General features: G+C 40.3%; 1 protein-coding gene across 1 annotated transcript in view; it reads left to right on the top strand.

Moving 5' to 3' along the window:
- The window catches only part of cacna1da (calcium channel, voltage-dependent, L type, alpha 1D subunit, a), a 52,836-nt gene that overhangs the window by 24,333 nt on the left and 14,029 nt on the right, over positions 1-14,474 (top strand). Inside the window, exons 9-29 of the mRNA XM_076110510.1 lie at positions 2,210-2,297; positions 2,669-2,695; positions 3,122-3,282; positions 3,827-4,052; positions 4,154-4,361; positions 5,270-5,390; positions 5,541-5,628; positions 5,731-5,761; positions 5,840-5,994; positions 6,092-6,221; positions 7,693-7,752; positions 7,831-7,890; positions 9,203-9,309; positions 10,433-10,520; positions 10,612-10,719; positions 10,832-10,884; positions 10,977-11,123; positions 11,263-11,464; positions 11,829-11,987; positions 12,728-12,838; positions 13,755-13,838. Of these exons, the coding sequence (XP_075966625.1) occupies positions 2,210-2,297; positions 2,669-2,695; positions 3,122-3,282; positions 3,827-4,052; positions 4,154-4,361; positions 5,270-5,390; positions 5,541-5,628; positions 5,731-5,761; positions 5,840-5,994; positions 6,092-6,221; positions 7,693-7,752; positions 7,831-7,890; positions 9,203-9,309; positions 10,433-10,520; positions 10,612-10,719; positions 10,832-10,884; positions 10,977-11,123; positions 11,263-11,464; positions 11,829-11,987; positions 12,728-12,838; positions 13,755-13,838 (2,414 nt within the window). The remainder of the gene's footprint in view (positions 1-2,209; positions 2,298-2,668; positions 2,696-3,121; positions 3,283-3,826; positions 4,053-4,153; positions 4,362-5,269; positions 5,391-5,540; positions 5,629-5,730; positions 5,762-5,839; positions 5,995-6,091; positions 6,222-7,692; positions 7,753-7,830; positions 7,891-9,202; positions 9,310-10,432; positions 10,521-10,611; positions 10,720-10,831; positions 10,885-10,976; positions 11,124-11,262; positions 11,465-11,828; positions 11,988-12,727; positions 12,839-13,754; positions 13,839-14,474) is intronic.

Here is a 14,474-nt window from a genome sequence, read left to right as displayed (position 1 = left end):
GGTAAAAGGGAAAAAAAGATGTTACTTGAGCTCTTAATCCAAATCCTCTTTATATAAGCAGCACACATGATGCAGAACAGAGGAACTGCGACTGATTCACCTTACATTTTGAGTGTAGGATGTTTATTTTTTCCGTTCTGCTCATTACAATCAATCTTCCCTCATGTTTGATGTACTTGTCCATTTACTTTCGCCTCTCCCGCCTGTCTTTTCCTCTAGTCATACTTCATTTATAAAGTTTGACTTTTAGGGTCCTAGTCAAAGCTGTGGAGGTTCTGTGTGACAAGGAGGCAAGTCCATACTGCCTTCCTTCAACATGCATCCTGGCTTTTGTTGTCTGTCGACGATACATGAGCCCCTGCTAACACGTTAGCGTGCAAATTATTTGATATGCACTGTAACATGTTAGTACGGGGCCTTGTCACCTGCAGGCGCTTCCAGTGACTAACAGCTCTCCGTGTTGTTCTTCTGCCCTCCTCAGTGTCTGCAGCCCCGGTGGCTCCTGCTGCTCTTGTCATTGTTGGATATTGATATTTTGAATACTGTTGTTGTCCTGTGGTGCTTGTCTGCTCTGACCCATTTTGATAGCAGCCCATTCTCGCCCCCCATGTCCCTCTGCTGTGCCGTTGTGTCTGAATGCATGGGCTTGCATGCATTACACATGAAGGGGTGACTCTGGCTGACCTTACTGAGAAGAAGAAAGGAAGGTTTGGGTGGTTCAGCCAGTCGTCCGACACTCATGGTAAATCCTGTGGTTTCCCTCCAGTGTTCTCTTGCTTTTGTGTATGCGTGTGTGCACGTGAGTGTGTGTGTTTGATGCCAGAATGACAGAAAAATGTGTCCGTTTTCACTCAATGATCAGACCAGAATCTGATCAGACCTGAACTCTTCTTTTGTTTTTGTTTTACAAAGTTTTGCCTTTTGTTACATCTTGTGAGCAAAAAAAAAACACAAAGAAAAACATGTACTTTGCCCTTACATCCTTTTACACTACTTAACAGCATCTATCAGGGAAGAAGGGGTGATCTGTTTTTCACAAATACTCTACATTATTGGTGAATACATGAGGACTTAAAATCTAGGAAATGAATGAAAAAGATAAGCAGCAGTGGCCTTAAACTCCCAGTTGGAGCATCTAAAGTGACTGTTGAGTGAGTGTGTGTGTGTTTGTGTGTGTGTGTGTTGATGTGCAGCCTAATGTAATACCTCATCACTTTGTGCTTTACTATTTTGTTAAACCCGTTGTGTCCGAGCATCACAGCCTTTTTTTCTGTTTTTGTCCTCCATGTTTTGTTTTTTTCTAAATAAAAATGTTTTACTCATTAAATGAGTCTAAAATGGAATAGAAATACAGCTGCGTTTGATAGCAGGCACACCCCCCGTTTACCTTCCATGTCCCATTTCAAAAGCAGTGGCTCAGTGTGAATATATGAAACAGGGCTAAACCCAGATCACTACTCCAGCAGTCAGCACTATTTTCAGAGCTGAGAGCTGCCCGACCACTCAGGAATCAAAGCCAACACGTCTACATAAGCTAAGCAGCAGCACACACCACGCTCCCTCGTACGAGTTAAAGCACTGAGACGTTTTGCACAGTTAATCATCATCTGTCTGCGCAGACAGTCTTTCCGCAGCGCTGGCAGTACTTTTCACTGTGGCATTTCAGAGACAGCTTTAAGAGCTCTGTCCTCCTCGGCCAGCTCCCCTCTTCCCTCTGCTCCCTCATTGTGTGCATCAGTCAGCCCTCGTAGAGCAGCTGTCCACTCGCCTGTCCCATGTCAGCTCCCTTTCAGCACTTGGTAAATGACACTAATGATGACAGTGATGCACAGCCACAGCGCGTAGTTCCTTTCTTTCTATGAGGTCAAAAGTTGTATGGCTGCAGCATTGCTTTCGAGATAAAAAAAAATAAAATAATTTTGTTACTTCTTTTTTTAAACCACTATCAAATCATTTTGATGCACTTCATTTTTGGAGTGTAATCCTTTTCTTTTTTTTTATCTTTGCTGAATTATAAAAGATGTTCTTTAGTGTATCTTATTTGCTTCCTTTTGGAAAAAATGGCTGTCAGAATAGCCGGATGTGATGAAGGCAGTCTCCATTTTCCTACTTTTCACACTTCTTCCCCCTGGGATGCATTGCACTGTGTCTACGTAAAGAAATCTCGTGAGTATTATTTTGTAAATATCTGCTTTATTTGCTGCTTCAGCGAGCGTTCCAGCCAGCGAAACAGAATCTGTAAACACCGAGAATCAAAATGGGGAGGATGAAAAGACGCCATGCTGTGGACCTCTGTGGTGAGAACTTTGCACAACAAACCTTTTCATAAACAAGAACACTGTTATTACTTTGAATTACAATGCTTTGATTGCTGTCCCCTCTGGTGTGACCGCTGCCACAGAGATTTAAAAAAATAAATAAATCAGGCTCTCACGTTACAGCACAAACAGCCACATTTTACCCTGTACAAGTGCTACCTACTCTCTTTACTTTCTGATTTGTAATAAAAAGCAAACAACTCACTTACATGTTTATTTTGTTTACATGAGCTGCTGACTCTTGTGGTTGGACATGTTTTACGTTGTTATCAATGAGCCCTAATAACCAATCAATGCTTCTTCACACCTCTGCTACAACCTGCATTTGTAAACTTTCTTCTTTCTTTCAGTCAAAAAATTTCCAAGTCAAAGTTCAGGTCAGTATCTTCGTGGGTCTGTGTCTCTGCTCGGTGCAAATATCTGTCACTGTGAGAGTTAGTGGCCAGCATTAGATTATCCAGATTCTTTTTTTGTAAGTGCTTGGCTTTCATTTTACTGTATTTTAATGAGACTTTACTAGGGATGATAAATCAACAGCTTTTAGAAAGTCAGCATGTACCATAAGGTATTTTTGGAGAGAAGCCTTACGCAGTATTTTTCAGCTCATTTACTGAACAGTATGACTTGCAAAAAATATATTGATGCAGTTCCCCTGTGGCTCTTTCCCCTCACTCCTCTGCATTCTTCTCAGTAATAGAAACAAACTAAGATTTCCTTATAAAAACACTGAGGTGATGTAAGTAAGTGTAAGTGTATTCATTTTAAGGTATTTTCTGCACTGACGTTGCGTTCTCCCTCTACAGTCGGCGCTGGCGCCGCTGGAACAGGTTCTGCCGCAGGAACTGCCGGTTGGCTGTCAAATCGGTGCCTTTCTATTGGCTGGTCATCATCCTGGTGTTCCTCAACACTCTCACCATATCGTCAGAGCATTACAACCAACCTTCGTGGCTGACACAAGTGCAGGGTATGAAGAGCACTACAGTACACATAAAAAAGAAAGAAAGAAAACCTTTTGATTCAGTTTGTTATTACCCAACGTGTCTGTTGTTTAGTTCGTAGGATATCTTATCTTACATTTCATTTTCAATGAAACTAGGTAGAACCATTTGTTTTAATCATTTAGCCATTGTAAAGGGTTTCTTATTATTCCTCTTAATATTGCTCGCTCACTTATTTAAATATAAATGTAAAATAGAATATTAGTGAACATTTTTGTTTTATTTATATTTTATTTTTTAATGCATTGTGTGTGTGTGTGCTGCTATTATACTTGTGCAGCCTTGGCAGAGTTTAACAGTACAGTCTCTGAGTGGTTTAACAGCAGCGATGATTCTTTGCATAATCTTTCTCTTATTTTTTAGCAAAAAATCTCTCTCTCTCTCTCTCTCTCTCTCTCTCTCTCTCTCTCTCTCTCTCTCTCTCTCTCTCTCTCTCTCTCTCTCTCTCTCTCTCTCTCTCTCTCTCTCTCTCTCTCTCTCATTGTGTTTCTTCAATGCTCTGGCTTTCAGATGTGGCCAACAAGGTGCTGCTAGCCCTGTTCACATGTGAAATGTTGGTGAAGATGTACAGTCTCGGGCTACAGTCCTACTTTGTGTCACTCTTCAACCGCTTTGACTGCTTTGTGGTTTGTGGAGGAATCACGGAAACCATTCTGGTCGAGCTGGAAATTATGTCTCCTCTCGGTATCTCTGTGTTCCGCTGCGTCCGCCTGCTGAGGATCTTTAAAGTCACGCGGTAAGACCGTGCTGCGTTTGTGTGTGTGTGTGTGTGTGTGTGCGGTGCATGTGTGGTGTTCAGTTAATCACCTGTCTCTCCTTCTTTCCTCTGCTTCATAGTCACTGGCAGTCTCTAAGTAACCTGGTGGCATCTCTGCTCAACTCCATGAAGTCCATTGCTTCTCTGCTGCTGCTGCTCTTCCTCTTCATCATCATCTTCTCCCTGCTGGGCATGCAGGTGTTCGGTGGAAAGTTTAACTTTGACGAGACGCAGACCAAGAGGAGCACCTTTGACAACTTTCCCCAAGCCCTACTCACTGTGTTTCAGGTATTTACTGTTCAGATTATGGATGTACACCACGGTCACTCCTATCTGAACAGCAAACATTCAGCATATGAGATTCAGATACAAATTGAAAAAGCTGTTGTACAATTGTTTGCACAAACAGACAGAAATATTTATGGTGAAGAGGTTTTACAGACTGTGGAAGGCTAAGAGAAGAGAAATAGAGCCAGACCAATAAATCAGCCCGGCGGATATTGGCTCACTGCACATAATAGTTTTACAGAAACGCCACGCTGGGTTTGACGTCATTTTGAAACACAGTCAGTTTTACAAAGTTTATAGCATTTTTCAACTGTCAAATGTACCACTTAGTATATATTGTGGGGACCTCCTAAAAGAAAGAAAGAAATCTAAGGGAACCGTATCAAGATTTTTGATTATGTAAAAAAATGAAAGATCGTTATCAGATCTTTTGTGGCCACAAATATTGATGCAGAATCACAAATCCAGTATTCTGTTTGGCTTCAAAGATAAATGAATGGATTAAAGCGATCCTAGTGCCAAACATGAATATGTAGTTGCAGTTTTGTGACGGGTATTGTATCTGTTTCGCTGAAGTTCCCAAAATTGTAATTTTGCTGACAGTTCCTAAAGTTGGTGCAGTGTCAAAATAAGAAACATATACATGGCCATATTTCAACAAACACATCCATCTCCTGTATCTCTGCCTATTTATAGCAGCTGTAACAGGTTTATTGTGGCCTCTCAGTGTTGTCAACACATACCCTCTATAGACAATTTCACAGTTTATTATCTGTCTGAGTATATGTGAATGGCATCAGCTGACAGGAAGCAAACATGGTCCCAAGCTGTTGCTTAGCAATGCAGTTCTGTTGAAACGGTACTGTTGATGTATTTCCCACAAAATAAAAAACGATGATCGATTTTAGATCCTGACCGGAGAAGATTGGAACGCTGTTATGTACGATGGCATCATGGCGTACGGAGGGCCTTCCTCTTCTGGGATGATCGTGTGCTTTTACTTCATCATCCTCTTCATCTGTGGAAACTGTATCCTCACTGACGCAAACATACTTTAAACTGTTGAAACAAGCAAATACATGAGTTAACCTGCTCTCATCATGTTATGTATGGACGATATAAAGCAGTTTTAAAGTGCTTTTACAGAGAGAGTTGTCCTTTACTCAACACTTTGCTCAGATATCCTCCTGAATGTCTTCTTGGCTATCGCTGTGGACAACTTGGCAGATGCAGAGTCTCTCAACACAGACGGAGGAGACAAGAAAGGGTAACACCTGGATCGTTTACAATATCTCTCTGTGACAAATATGCTCAGATGTGTGCTCAAACTCTACTCTATCATTCATAACAATATCTATGTTCATTACAGGGACAAAAAGGAGGCGGAAAAAGATGACAAGGTATCCTTACTCTCTGAATCATACAGTAACTTGTCTTTACAGTTTGAGGCGTTATATTTACTTTCTACGTGTTTGTAGGAGGAGGAGGAAGAGAATGACGACACTGCGGCGGAGGAGGAGGATCCAGAAGTCCCAGCGGGGCCTCGGCCGGTCATCTCTGACCTGGTGAAGAAGGAGAAGATCACTCCTATCCCAGAGGGAAGCGCCTTCTTCATCTTCAGCACCACAAACCCGTACGAAACACATTGTGTTCACACACACGGACACGTACACACCGGTTGTGCCTCATATCTCACCGATGTCTCCGGCTGTGTTTCCTTTGTCCTCCAGGTTTCGTGTGTTTTGCCACAAACTCATCAACCACCACATATTCACCAACCTCATCCTGGTGTTCATCATGCTCAGCTCCGTGTCACTCGCCGCCGAGGATCCGATCCGAAACTTCTCAGCTCGCAATATTGTAAGTCAACAAACCCTAAACCCGAATTGTATTTAAGGCTTCTAAAAGACAAAGATAAGTAACATTATTAATATATCACTTTTCTGGGTGTAACGTTAGTTTAGTGCTTTGAGTTGCAAATCTATAACCACACTGGTGGTTTTACATGTTTCAGCCCATTTTTTATAACTTGCATATCTGACATTACTGCTGACCATTTTCCAAAGCATTTGTCATTTTATGCATTGATTTCTTTTGAAGCAGCATGTATGATTATGTTTCAGTAAGTCAGTTTTAATAATTTGACATGCAAGATAGAAGCAACTTCAGGAGCTCTGTTCTTAACAACACCACTGTCTGAGGAGGATTTACAGGATTTTTCACAATAAGTAAAGCAACAAACAAAGAATGCATTTGAATATTTTTCGAGAGATGTCATCAAAAAAATCATCAATTTACCGATTTGAGACATTTACCTATTGTTTCTGAGAGTTTGAACTCAACCAATCTGCCCATAACTCATAGATTTTGTTATTTCCCTGCAGAGAGAGCTTTTAGTCCACTGCTGCTGTTCTGCTTCACACTGAGAGGGCAAAAAGGAGAAGAAACTGATTTTCCTTGTATACTATCTTAGTCATTTATCCTGCCCTTGACAGCACATAAAAAAAAGTATTTTTTTTTCTAAAAACAATACAGACAATTGTAATTATGAGGACAAAGACTGATCCTGTCAGGATGGCAGGATAAATCGTTGAAAATATGCGCTGTTGAAAGTTAATGTCGACCTCTGGCAACGCTGCTAATGCTGGTCTGGTCCAACATTCATGATTTAGGGGTCTAGGTACTCAGGAGCAACCTTTTAAAGACATTCACATGATCTTTTTGACAATGTTGTTTGTTTCTTGAAATTGTTTTAACACCATCATACCTTATGAATGCAATGCAGGGCACAAATCACAGATGTCAGAGTGTCCTTAAACGCACCATGAAGGAGAGCTTTTGAAAATGTTGCCAGCTACTGTCAGGTTTCTGAAATACTGATATTAAATGAACCTTTGTTGCTATCTGGAACACTTATGCTACTGTGCACTTTGGCTGACAATAACGTTAAGTATGCAATTTATATTTTATAAGCAAAAACAGGCAAAACTGGTATAGTCCAAAAACACTAAACATTCAACCAGGGGTCTTTGTGTTTCATTTGCAGTGCATTGTAATGATTTTAACTGCACTATGAACACTAATGCTTCTCTGTTTATCTTTTATATATATTGCATATAAATGATGGAGTAGTAAAAGCACCTTGCAGTATATGAAATACTCAATAGATACTTTTTGAAAGTAATGAATGTACTGTGTGATATTAACTCTAACAAACTCTTTCCAGAAAACGCTCCAATCTTTAAAATTTTTTTATTCATCTTGTTTACATATAATGTATGAAGTTGCACAATTAACTGTCTTTGTTAAACATGTACGTTGCTTTTTGCAGATACTTGGTTACTTTGACTATGCTTTCACGGCTATCTTTACTGTTGAGATCGTATTGAAGGTAAATGCCATGTGTCCCCTGTCCGTGCTGTGACTAACCACACCCCAATAACACTCCAAACGTCTCGTTGCCTTCCAGGTCCTAGGCTATGCAGATTATGTCTTCACTAGTATGTTTACATTTGAGATCGTATTAAAGGTAACCCCTTAAATGACAACGAGAGCCTTGCTGCATTCTCTCCTTGTGTGTCACCTGCCACTCAGTACAACCTGGCTTGTTTGTTTCCTTTCTCTTATTTACTTTTTTCTTCACGGCACCTCTTTTAAAAAGCAAAAAATATTGGAGTTGCTACTTTGCACACACTTACACAAACACAAGATTTGTTCAAATTACACGAATCAAAGAACTCATGTTGGGGGAAGGAAACATCACATCTACATTACATTACATACTCACATGGGGGTCACGTCATTCGGGCAGTCATCGCTGAAATGATTTTGACGATGCAGATATGTAAAACATGATGCAACCTTCAGTGTGATGCAACAAATTTTAGTGGGCTGTTCAGACATCGTTAAGGCATTGGCTGAAGTTGAGTTCGGGATCATCATCAGGGAGGTGTTCGAAGTCAACTCCAGTCGAAGCTGACTCCATGCCTCTCGTACTGACTGCTCTTCAGATTACCCATAAAAGAGGGGGCAAAACCAACCATGTTCCTGCCGAGCATGGTTCAGTCTGCTTTCCCTGACTGAGTGCATAGAAATGTGGAGTTGCGTTTGCAGCCATTTGGGCAAAAACTTGCCGCGTCCATCGCTGTTTTACTTCAAATGCTCCAATGCTCCTCGTTAGCGCTTTCCTCTCGCCGTCTTTCTGCAAGGCTCCACATTTACATGCACTTGGAAAATTAATCCTTTACTTTTATTATTTGAAGAAGAGTTATTTTGGCTGGTTTTTTCTTCTCTGCCTGCTCAACTTTGAAGTTTTAATTGGGAGCTGCTTCCCTTTATTCTGAACTATTAAAGAACATAATGGAATGTGCTTTAAGATGACGGTCCACATGAATGTGACAGTAAGGCCATTTCTACTTTCCAATCACTATAACTAGAGCTCTTGCAGGTAGTAATTATTCCTGACATGGCAACAAAATGCATGTTTTATTGCCTCATCCCATAGTAGATTGAGAAATGAATGACTTACTACTACATTCATGTAGTTAAGGGCTGTGGGGGTGGCGACGGTAGATCTAGCCTCCTGTTTCACCGCTCTGAGCTCGCCACCCTGAATCAGAGTGATCTAAAAGAGTGTGGAGACGTGTGCGCGTGTGCAAGATGGAGAGTGATGTATGTGAGGATATGTTTTTCCTATTTAACATGTTCATACTGTACAGTATGTGTGTCTGCATCCTCTGCAGTGTAACTCTGTGTTTGTGTGTGTTTCGAGTGCTCTGGATGAGATATGTATTTTTTTGTGGTGTCATTTGCTCCTTTAACTTATTCTGTCGTCTCCTCAGATGACAACATATGGAGCCTTTCTCCATAAAGGGGCATTCTGTAGGAATTACTTCAACCTCCTGGACCTGTTGGTGGTGGGAGTTTCCCTCGTTTCCTTTGGCATTCAGTGAGTATAAACAAACACGGACACATTCGCCTCCAGATTGTAGCTAGGGCTGGTCGATATGGCCAAAATCTTCTATCCCAATATAGGTCATTTTGTATCTTGATAACAATGTTTATCATGATATTAGCATGTTTTCTGGTAATTCAATGAATAAATAACCACATGGTAAAGTACATTTTTTATACCTTGTGAATTGAATACTTGACAAATACAAAGTGTATTTTCTCATTTCAATAAGAAATTTTGTGTAAAATGAACATAAGATTTTCAAGTGAAATTATAAAAGAAAAAAATACACATATATATCTATATATATAGATATATCTATATATATAGATATATCTATATAGATATATCTATATACGTATATGTGTATATCTGACTACAGCTGATAAATGCATTTTGCAGGACAGGTGGCTGACATTAAGGCCCATAACAATGTATGCATGCAGTCTGAATCAACTGCATGTAAGGTGAAACGTAAATAGCCTCTATAGCTTCACTTTATACTATATGATTGGTTAGATAGCCGAGGTTAACTGCAGAGAGTAGTTTGTCATCCAGTTCCTACATAAGCGGTATCAGACGAAGTACTGGTCCATGTCAAACTTTTTTTACAAGCTTGAGTTTCTACATGTTGAACAGCTGTTTGCTCCAACTCCAACTAAAGCACAATAAATAAAGCATCGTCCAAATTAAGTAAATATTGCCGTTATGCAGTTTGGCCGCTGTTTTTTCAACAATTCACCAGAAAGGATATAGAAAAAAAACTAAAAACCATAGACATTTTTAGACTGATTGATATATATTGTCATATCGCCCAGTCCTAGTTGTTATAAGAAATGCCCATCTCTTGTCCTGGTATTGATTCTAGTGTCACCCAGTGCTTCCTAATAGTGTAAAAACAGTTGTAGCAGCCACAAGTTTTATGTTTAAATAGTCAACAAAGGTCAGCCCTGCAAACACCGCCTTAGTAGTTCCACGACCATCAAAAGTACATTGTACTACACAGTGCTATGGCAGAGAAATTATTTAATTCCTGGTTCGTCTGGTTAAAAAGTTCCTGAAATGGTTCCTGGGCTTCTGGAAACTGACACTACAACCCTTTGCTTTCATTGTTCAGGTCCTCGGCCATCTCTGTGGTCAAGATTCTTAGGGTCCTTCGTGTTCTTCGACCCCTGAGGGCCATCAACCGAGCCAAAGGCCTAAAGGTGGCAAAGTCATCCTGCAGCTTGTCCAAAACAATAACCACAATCAGTGGTTGCCACAGTGTGTAAAGATGTTTATGTCTCTGTCTTGCAGCACGTGGTGCAGTGTGTGTTTGTGGCCATCAGAACTATCGGTAACATCATGATCGTCACCACTCTGCTGCAGTTCATGTTCGCCTGCATAGGGGTGCAGCTGTTTAAGGTCATCAGCACTGAGATTGAAAATAAGAAAATGACACGTGAAGTCAGAGATATTGAGTTAATACCTTTAAAATATTATCATTAGAGTGTAAATATTGTGTTTTCCTCCACAGGGAAAGTTCTATCGCTGCACAGATGAAGCCAAGTCCAACTCAGAAGAGTGCAAGTTAGTTTTTCTTGCTCCTTCACAGCTAATTACCTGCAATTATGATCCTGGTTTCAGTCATAACCTTCACGCAACATGTCATTTTCTCATAGGGGCACCTACATCCTGTATAAGGATGGAGATGTGAACCAGCCAACCATCCACAGACGAATGTGGCACAACAGTGACTTCAACTTTGACAACGTCCTCATGGCTATGATGGCTCTGTTCACTGTGTCCACATTTGAAGGCTGGCCTTCGTAAGATTCAAAATGTTTAATCCTATTAACGCTCTGAAAATGAGAGTTCAGTATTATCAACGCTATCTGAAAAAGTTGGAAATAAAGGTTTGGGCTGTGAGGCTGGATCACATGCTCTCTCTTTTTGTTCTCTTCCCAGGTTGCTATACAAGGCAATCGACTCAAACAGGGAGAACCTGGGTCCCATTTACAACTACCGCGTGGAGATTTCCATCTACTTCATCATCTACATCATCATCATCGCTTTCTTCATGATGAACATCTTTGTCGGTTTTGTGATCGTCACATTTCAGGAACAAGGAGAGAAAGAGTACAAAAACTGTGAACTGGACAAGAACCAGGTCAGAGTCAGCAGCTTCACGAAGTCTTTGTTTGTGTGTTTGGTCAAAAGCTACAGCAAAATGAAGGAGAACTTACAATATACTGATTTTAACTAATTCCAGGTCTCTCGACTTTGTGGTAATGTGTGAAAAAAGGCTGAGGCACGATTTTCTTGATAATAAGCATTGTTATAGTTATGGTTATAGTTATAGTTATTACATGTCCTATTTGACAATGTTTTGTACAAATTCTAAAACTGATTATCACCATTACATTGTTAGTTATTATTGTGGCTCACATGAATACTCTAGGTTGGATTGAAATAAAGGTATCTAGTGTGTCATTAACTGAGCATTAAAACCAACTTTGTATATCTCTGTGCAGCGTCAGTGTGTCGAGTACGCTCTTAAGGCACGTCCACTGAGGAGGTACATCCCTAAAAACCCGTACCAGTACAAGTTCTGGTATGTGGTGAACTCCACTGGGTTTGAGTACATCATGTTTGTGCTCATTATGCTCAACACGCTCTGCCTGGCTGTGCAGGTAAGGAGTCAAACTGTATGTACACCGCTGAAACCAACCAGCTCTGTGACAAAAATAAGATAACATCCGTTCAAAAGAAAGGGCTCATACTGATATATTAAGTAGTACTAACATCAAATATATTTACAGATTACAGGTGTTTTAAATGTGCTAATATCTATTTAGTTTGAAAGCAGAAGTTGAGAGAGGTTTTTTGTCAGTGGGCATTTAATAATCATTCAGAAATAAAACTGTTTAATAAAGTCCTACATTTTTGTTTATATATGATACAACATCTGCAGTCAAGTCTACATTACAATGTATCAAACATTGATCTTAGTGCAGTGATGTTTTCATCGGTATAGATGAACTGCTAGCTTTCTGCCTGCCATTAAGCCACTGCCACTGCCTTAAGCAGTGCAGTTTTTTTTCTGGTACTATGTACTATATATTTGTGGCTCCATCTAGTGGTATTATCATAAAAGACACTGTGTTATATATCATCAATGCAAACTGACCCAGGGCTAAGGAGATAAAGGGACTGAAAGCAAAGCATGCAACATACATTTTCACCTAGATTGTTTAATTAATTTTTACAACTTAATCCTTAAAATATTCTTGTTTTTTTCATCTTTCTGACCCAAGTCTTTGATTTAAGGACGTCTTTGATTTGTGTAAAATTAATTAAGTACATATCAAAATAACAGGAGCTCCGTTTTCTTCAGCTTTCTTTAACTGTCCCTTTCTTTGCCTCTCTGCAGCACTACGGACAGTCGGCGCTCTTTAACTACGTAATGGACATTCTCAATATGGTCTTCACTGCTGTATTCACTGTGGAAATGGTTCTCAAACTCATCGCTTTCAAACCCAGGGTGAGCAAATGTCTTCACTGACAACCACTTCCACCCGACTCTCAGCAAGAGAGCCAATATGCGCATTTCCCAAAATGTTGAACTATTGCTTGAATGTTTAAAAATGAAGCAGTTGTATGTGAACGTGTGACAACTGATGAGTCAGTGAATGTTTTTTTTTTTGGCATTTTCCCTTCAACTGCCTGGCCAACAGCTCTGTGTTGCGAAGAAGGACAGGCTGCTAGTAAGAGACAGAGTGTGGCGTGGAGTGCTGATCTTTTTGATTAAAGTAGCACTCGCTGTTTGTCATGTTCTGGCAGCAGTGTTTCTGCATGTAACATTAGTATCAACATCAATTTGGTGCAGATCTAGCACCCTGCAGCTTTTAATATAACTCTCTGCACTATTATCATGAGCCCTTAAGCTGAAGTAGCCAGCAGGGGTTCCTGTGTGTTTTTATATTACCAGAATCAGTCTGTATTCCAGTGTAAAACTCAAGACTTTGTGTTTGTGCTGATCTCGCATCCAACTTGCACACTACTCGCTGCACCTCACTCAGGGCTATTTTGGGGATGCCTGGAATGTGTTCGACGCCCTGGTTGTGATTGGCAGCATAGTAGACATTGTTCTGAGTGAGATTGATGTAAGTAAAGCTCAGCTACAACGAGTCCCGCTGCTCTCTGACCCTCTCTCTGTTTGGGCCACCTCGGCCTAGACCGCTGGTTTCTATGGCTCTGACTCTGTTTCTGGCTTTTCATCTGCCCAATCTTAATACTTGATGTCCTTTTTTCTCTCTTTTTGTCTTCCCCTGACTCTGCCATTTCATTGAATCCACTCTTCTGATCATCTGTCTGATTCTGTCTCCCTCTCCTTCTCTTCGTGGTCTTTCTCTTTCATTCCCATCTGTACCCTTTCACGTAACGCCATGCATTAACAGCACTATTTCGCTGATGCTTGGAACACTTTTGATGCCTTAATTGTTGTCGGTAGCGTCGTCGATATTGCTATCACTGAAGTTAATGTAAGTACTTCTTTTTTCTTCCTTCCAAGTTGAAGTGAAGCCTTACAGGAAGCCACATGGCAATCGGCAGGATTATTGTCAGCCTCTAGTGCAGTGGTTCCCAAACGTTTTGTCTTAAGGACCCTGAAAATGAAGTCGACTCTTGACAAGAGCTGAGAGAAGATCAATGAATGAGTTTATTTTAATCTTCTTCTCTGATTTCTTTCATTGAAAGGATTTTGGACTCTTAAAGTGGTAAAAGTAGAAACATAAGAAACAGAAAAAAAAAACATCATGACGTGTCACAGATCGCATGATGGCCCCTTCAGACTTTGTTTGGGAATGTCTTGTGGGAACCACTTCTCTAGTGTGTTCAGTTGTAGCCTTTACTTTAACATCTTATCAGCTAAACTAAGAGCTTCCATTATCACGATACTTAGCATGCTAAAACTTGACATTTGTATTTGTGAGAAGGCATTCATAGTTGTTAAAGCGCCATTGGCTTATTCTGTAAAGCTTCAGTTTGACCTTTATTTATCTCCTGTTGTTCTTAGTGCTACATCTACAGTACATTGAGTTTATCCAATAGTCTGTCTTTTGCTTCTGCTTAATGTTTTATTGTCAATGTGTTGCAGTACTTTGTTGCAGGAATCATGA

The sequence above is a fragment of the Anarhichas minor genome, unplaced genomic scaffold (assembly GCF_050575085.1).
Source record: "Anarhichas minor isolate MPS153535 unplaced genomic scaffold, ASM5057508v1 ptg000043l, whole genome shotgun sequence".
Classification (NCBI taxonomy): domain Eukaryota; kingdom Metazoa; phylum Chordata; class Actinopteri; order Perciformes; family Anarhichadidae; genus Anarhichas; species Anarhichas minor.
The sequence above is the reverse complement of the archived record's forward strand: the minus strand, read 5'-3'. Positions and strand labels throughout refer to the sequence as shown.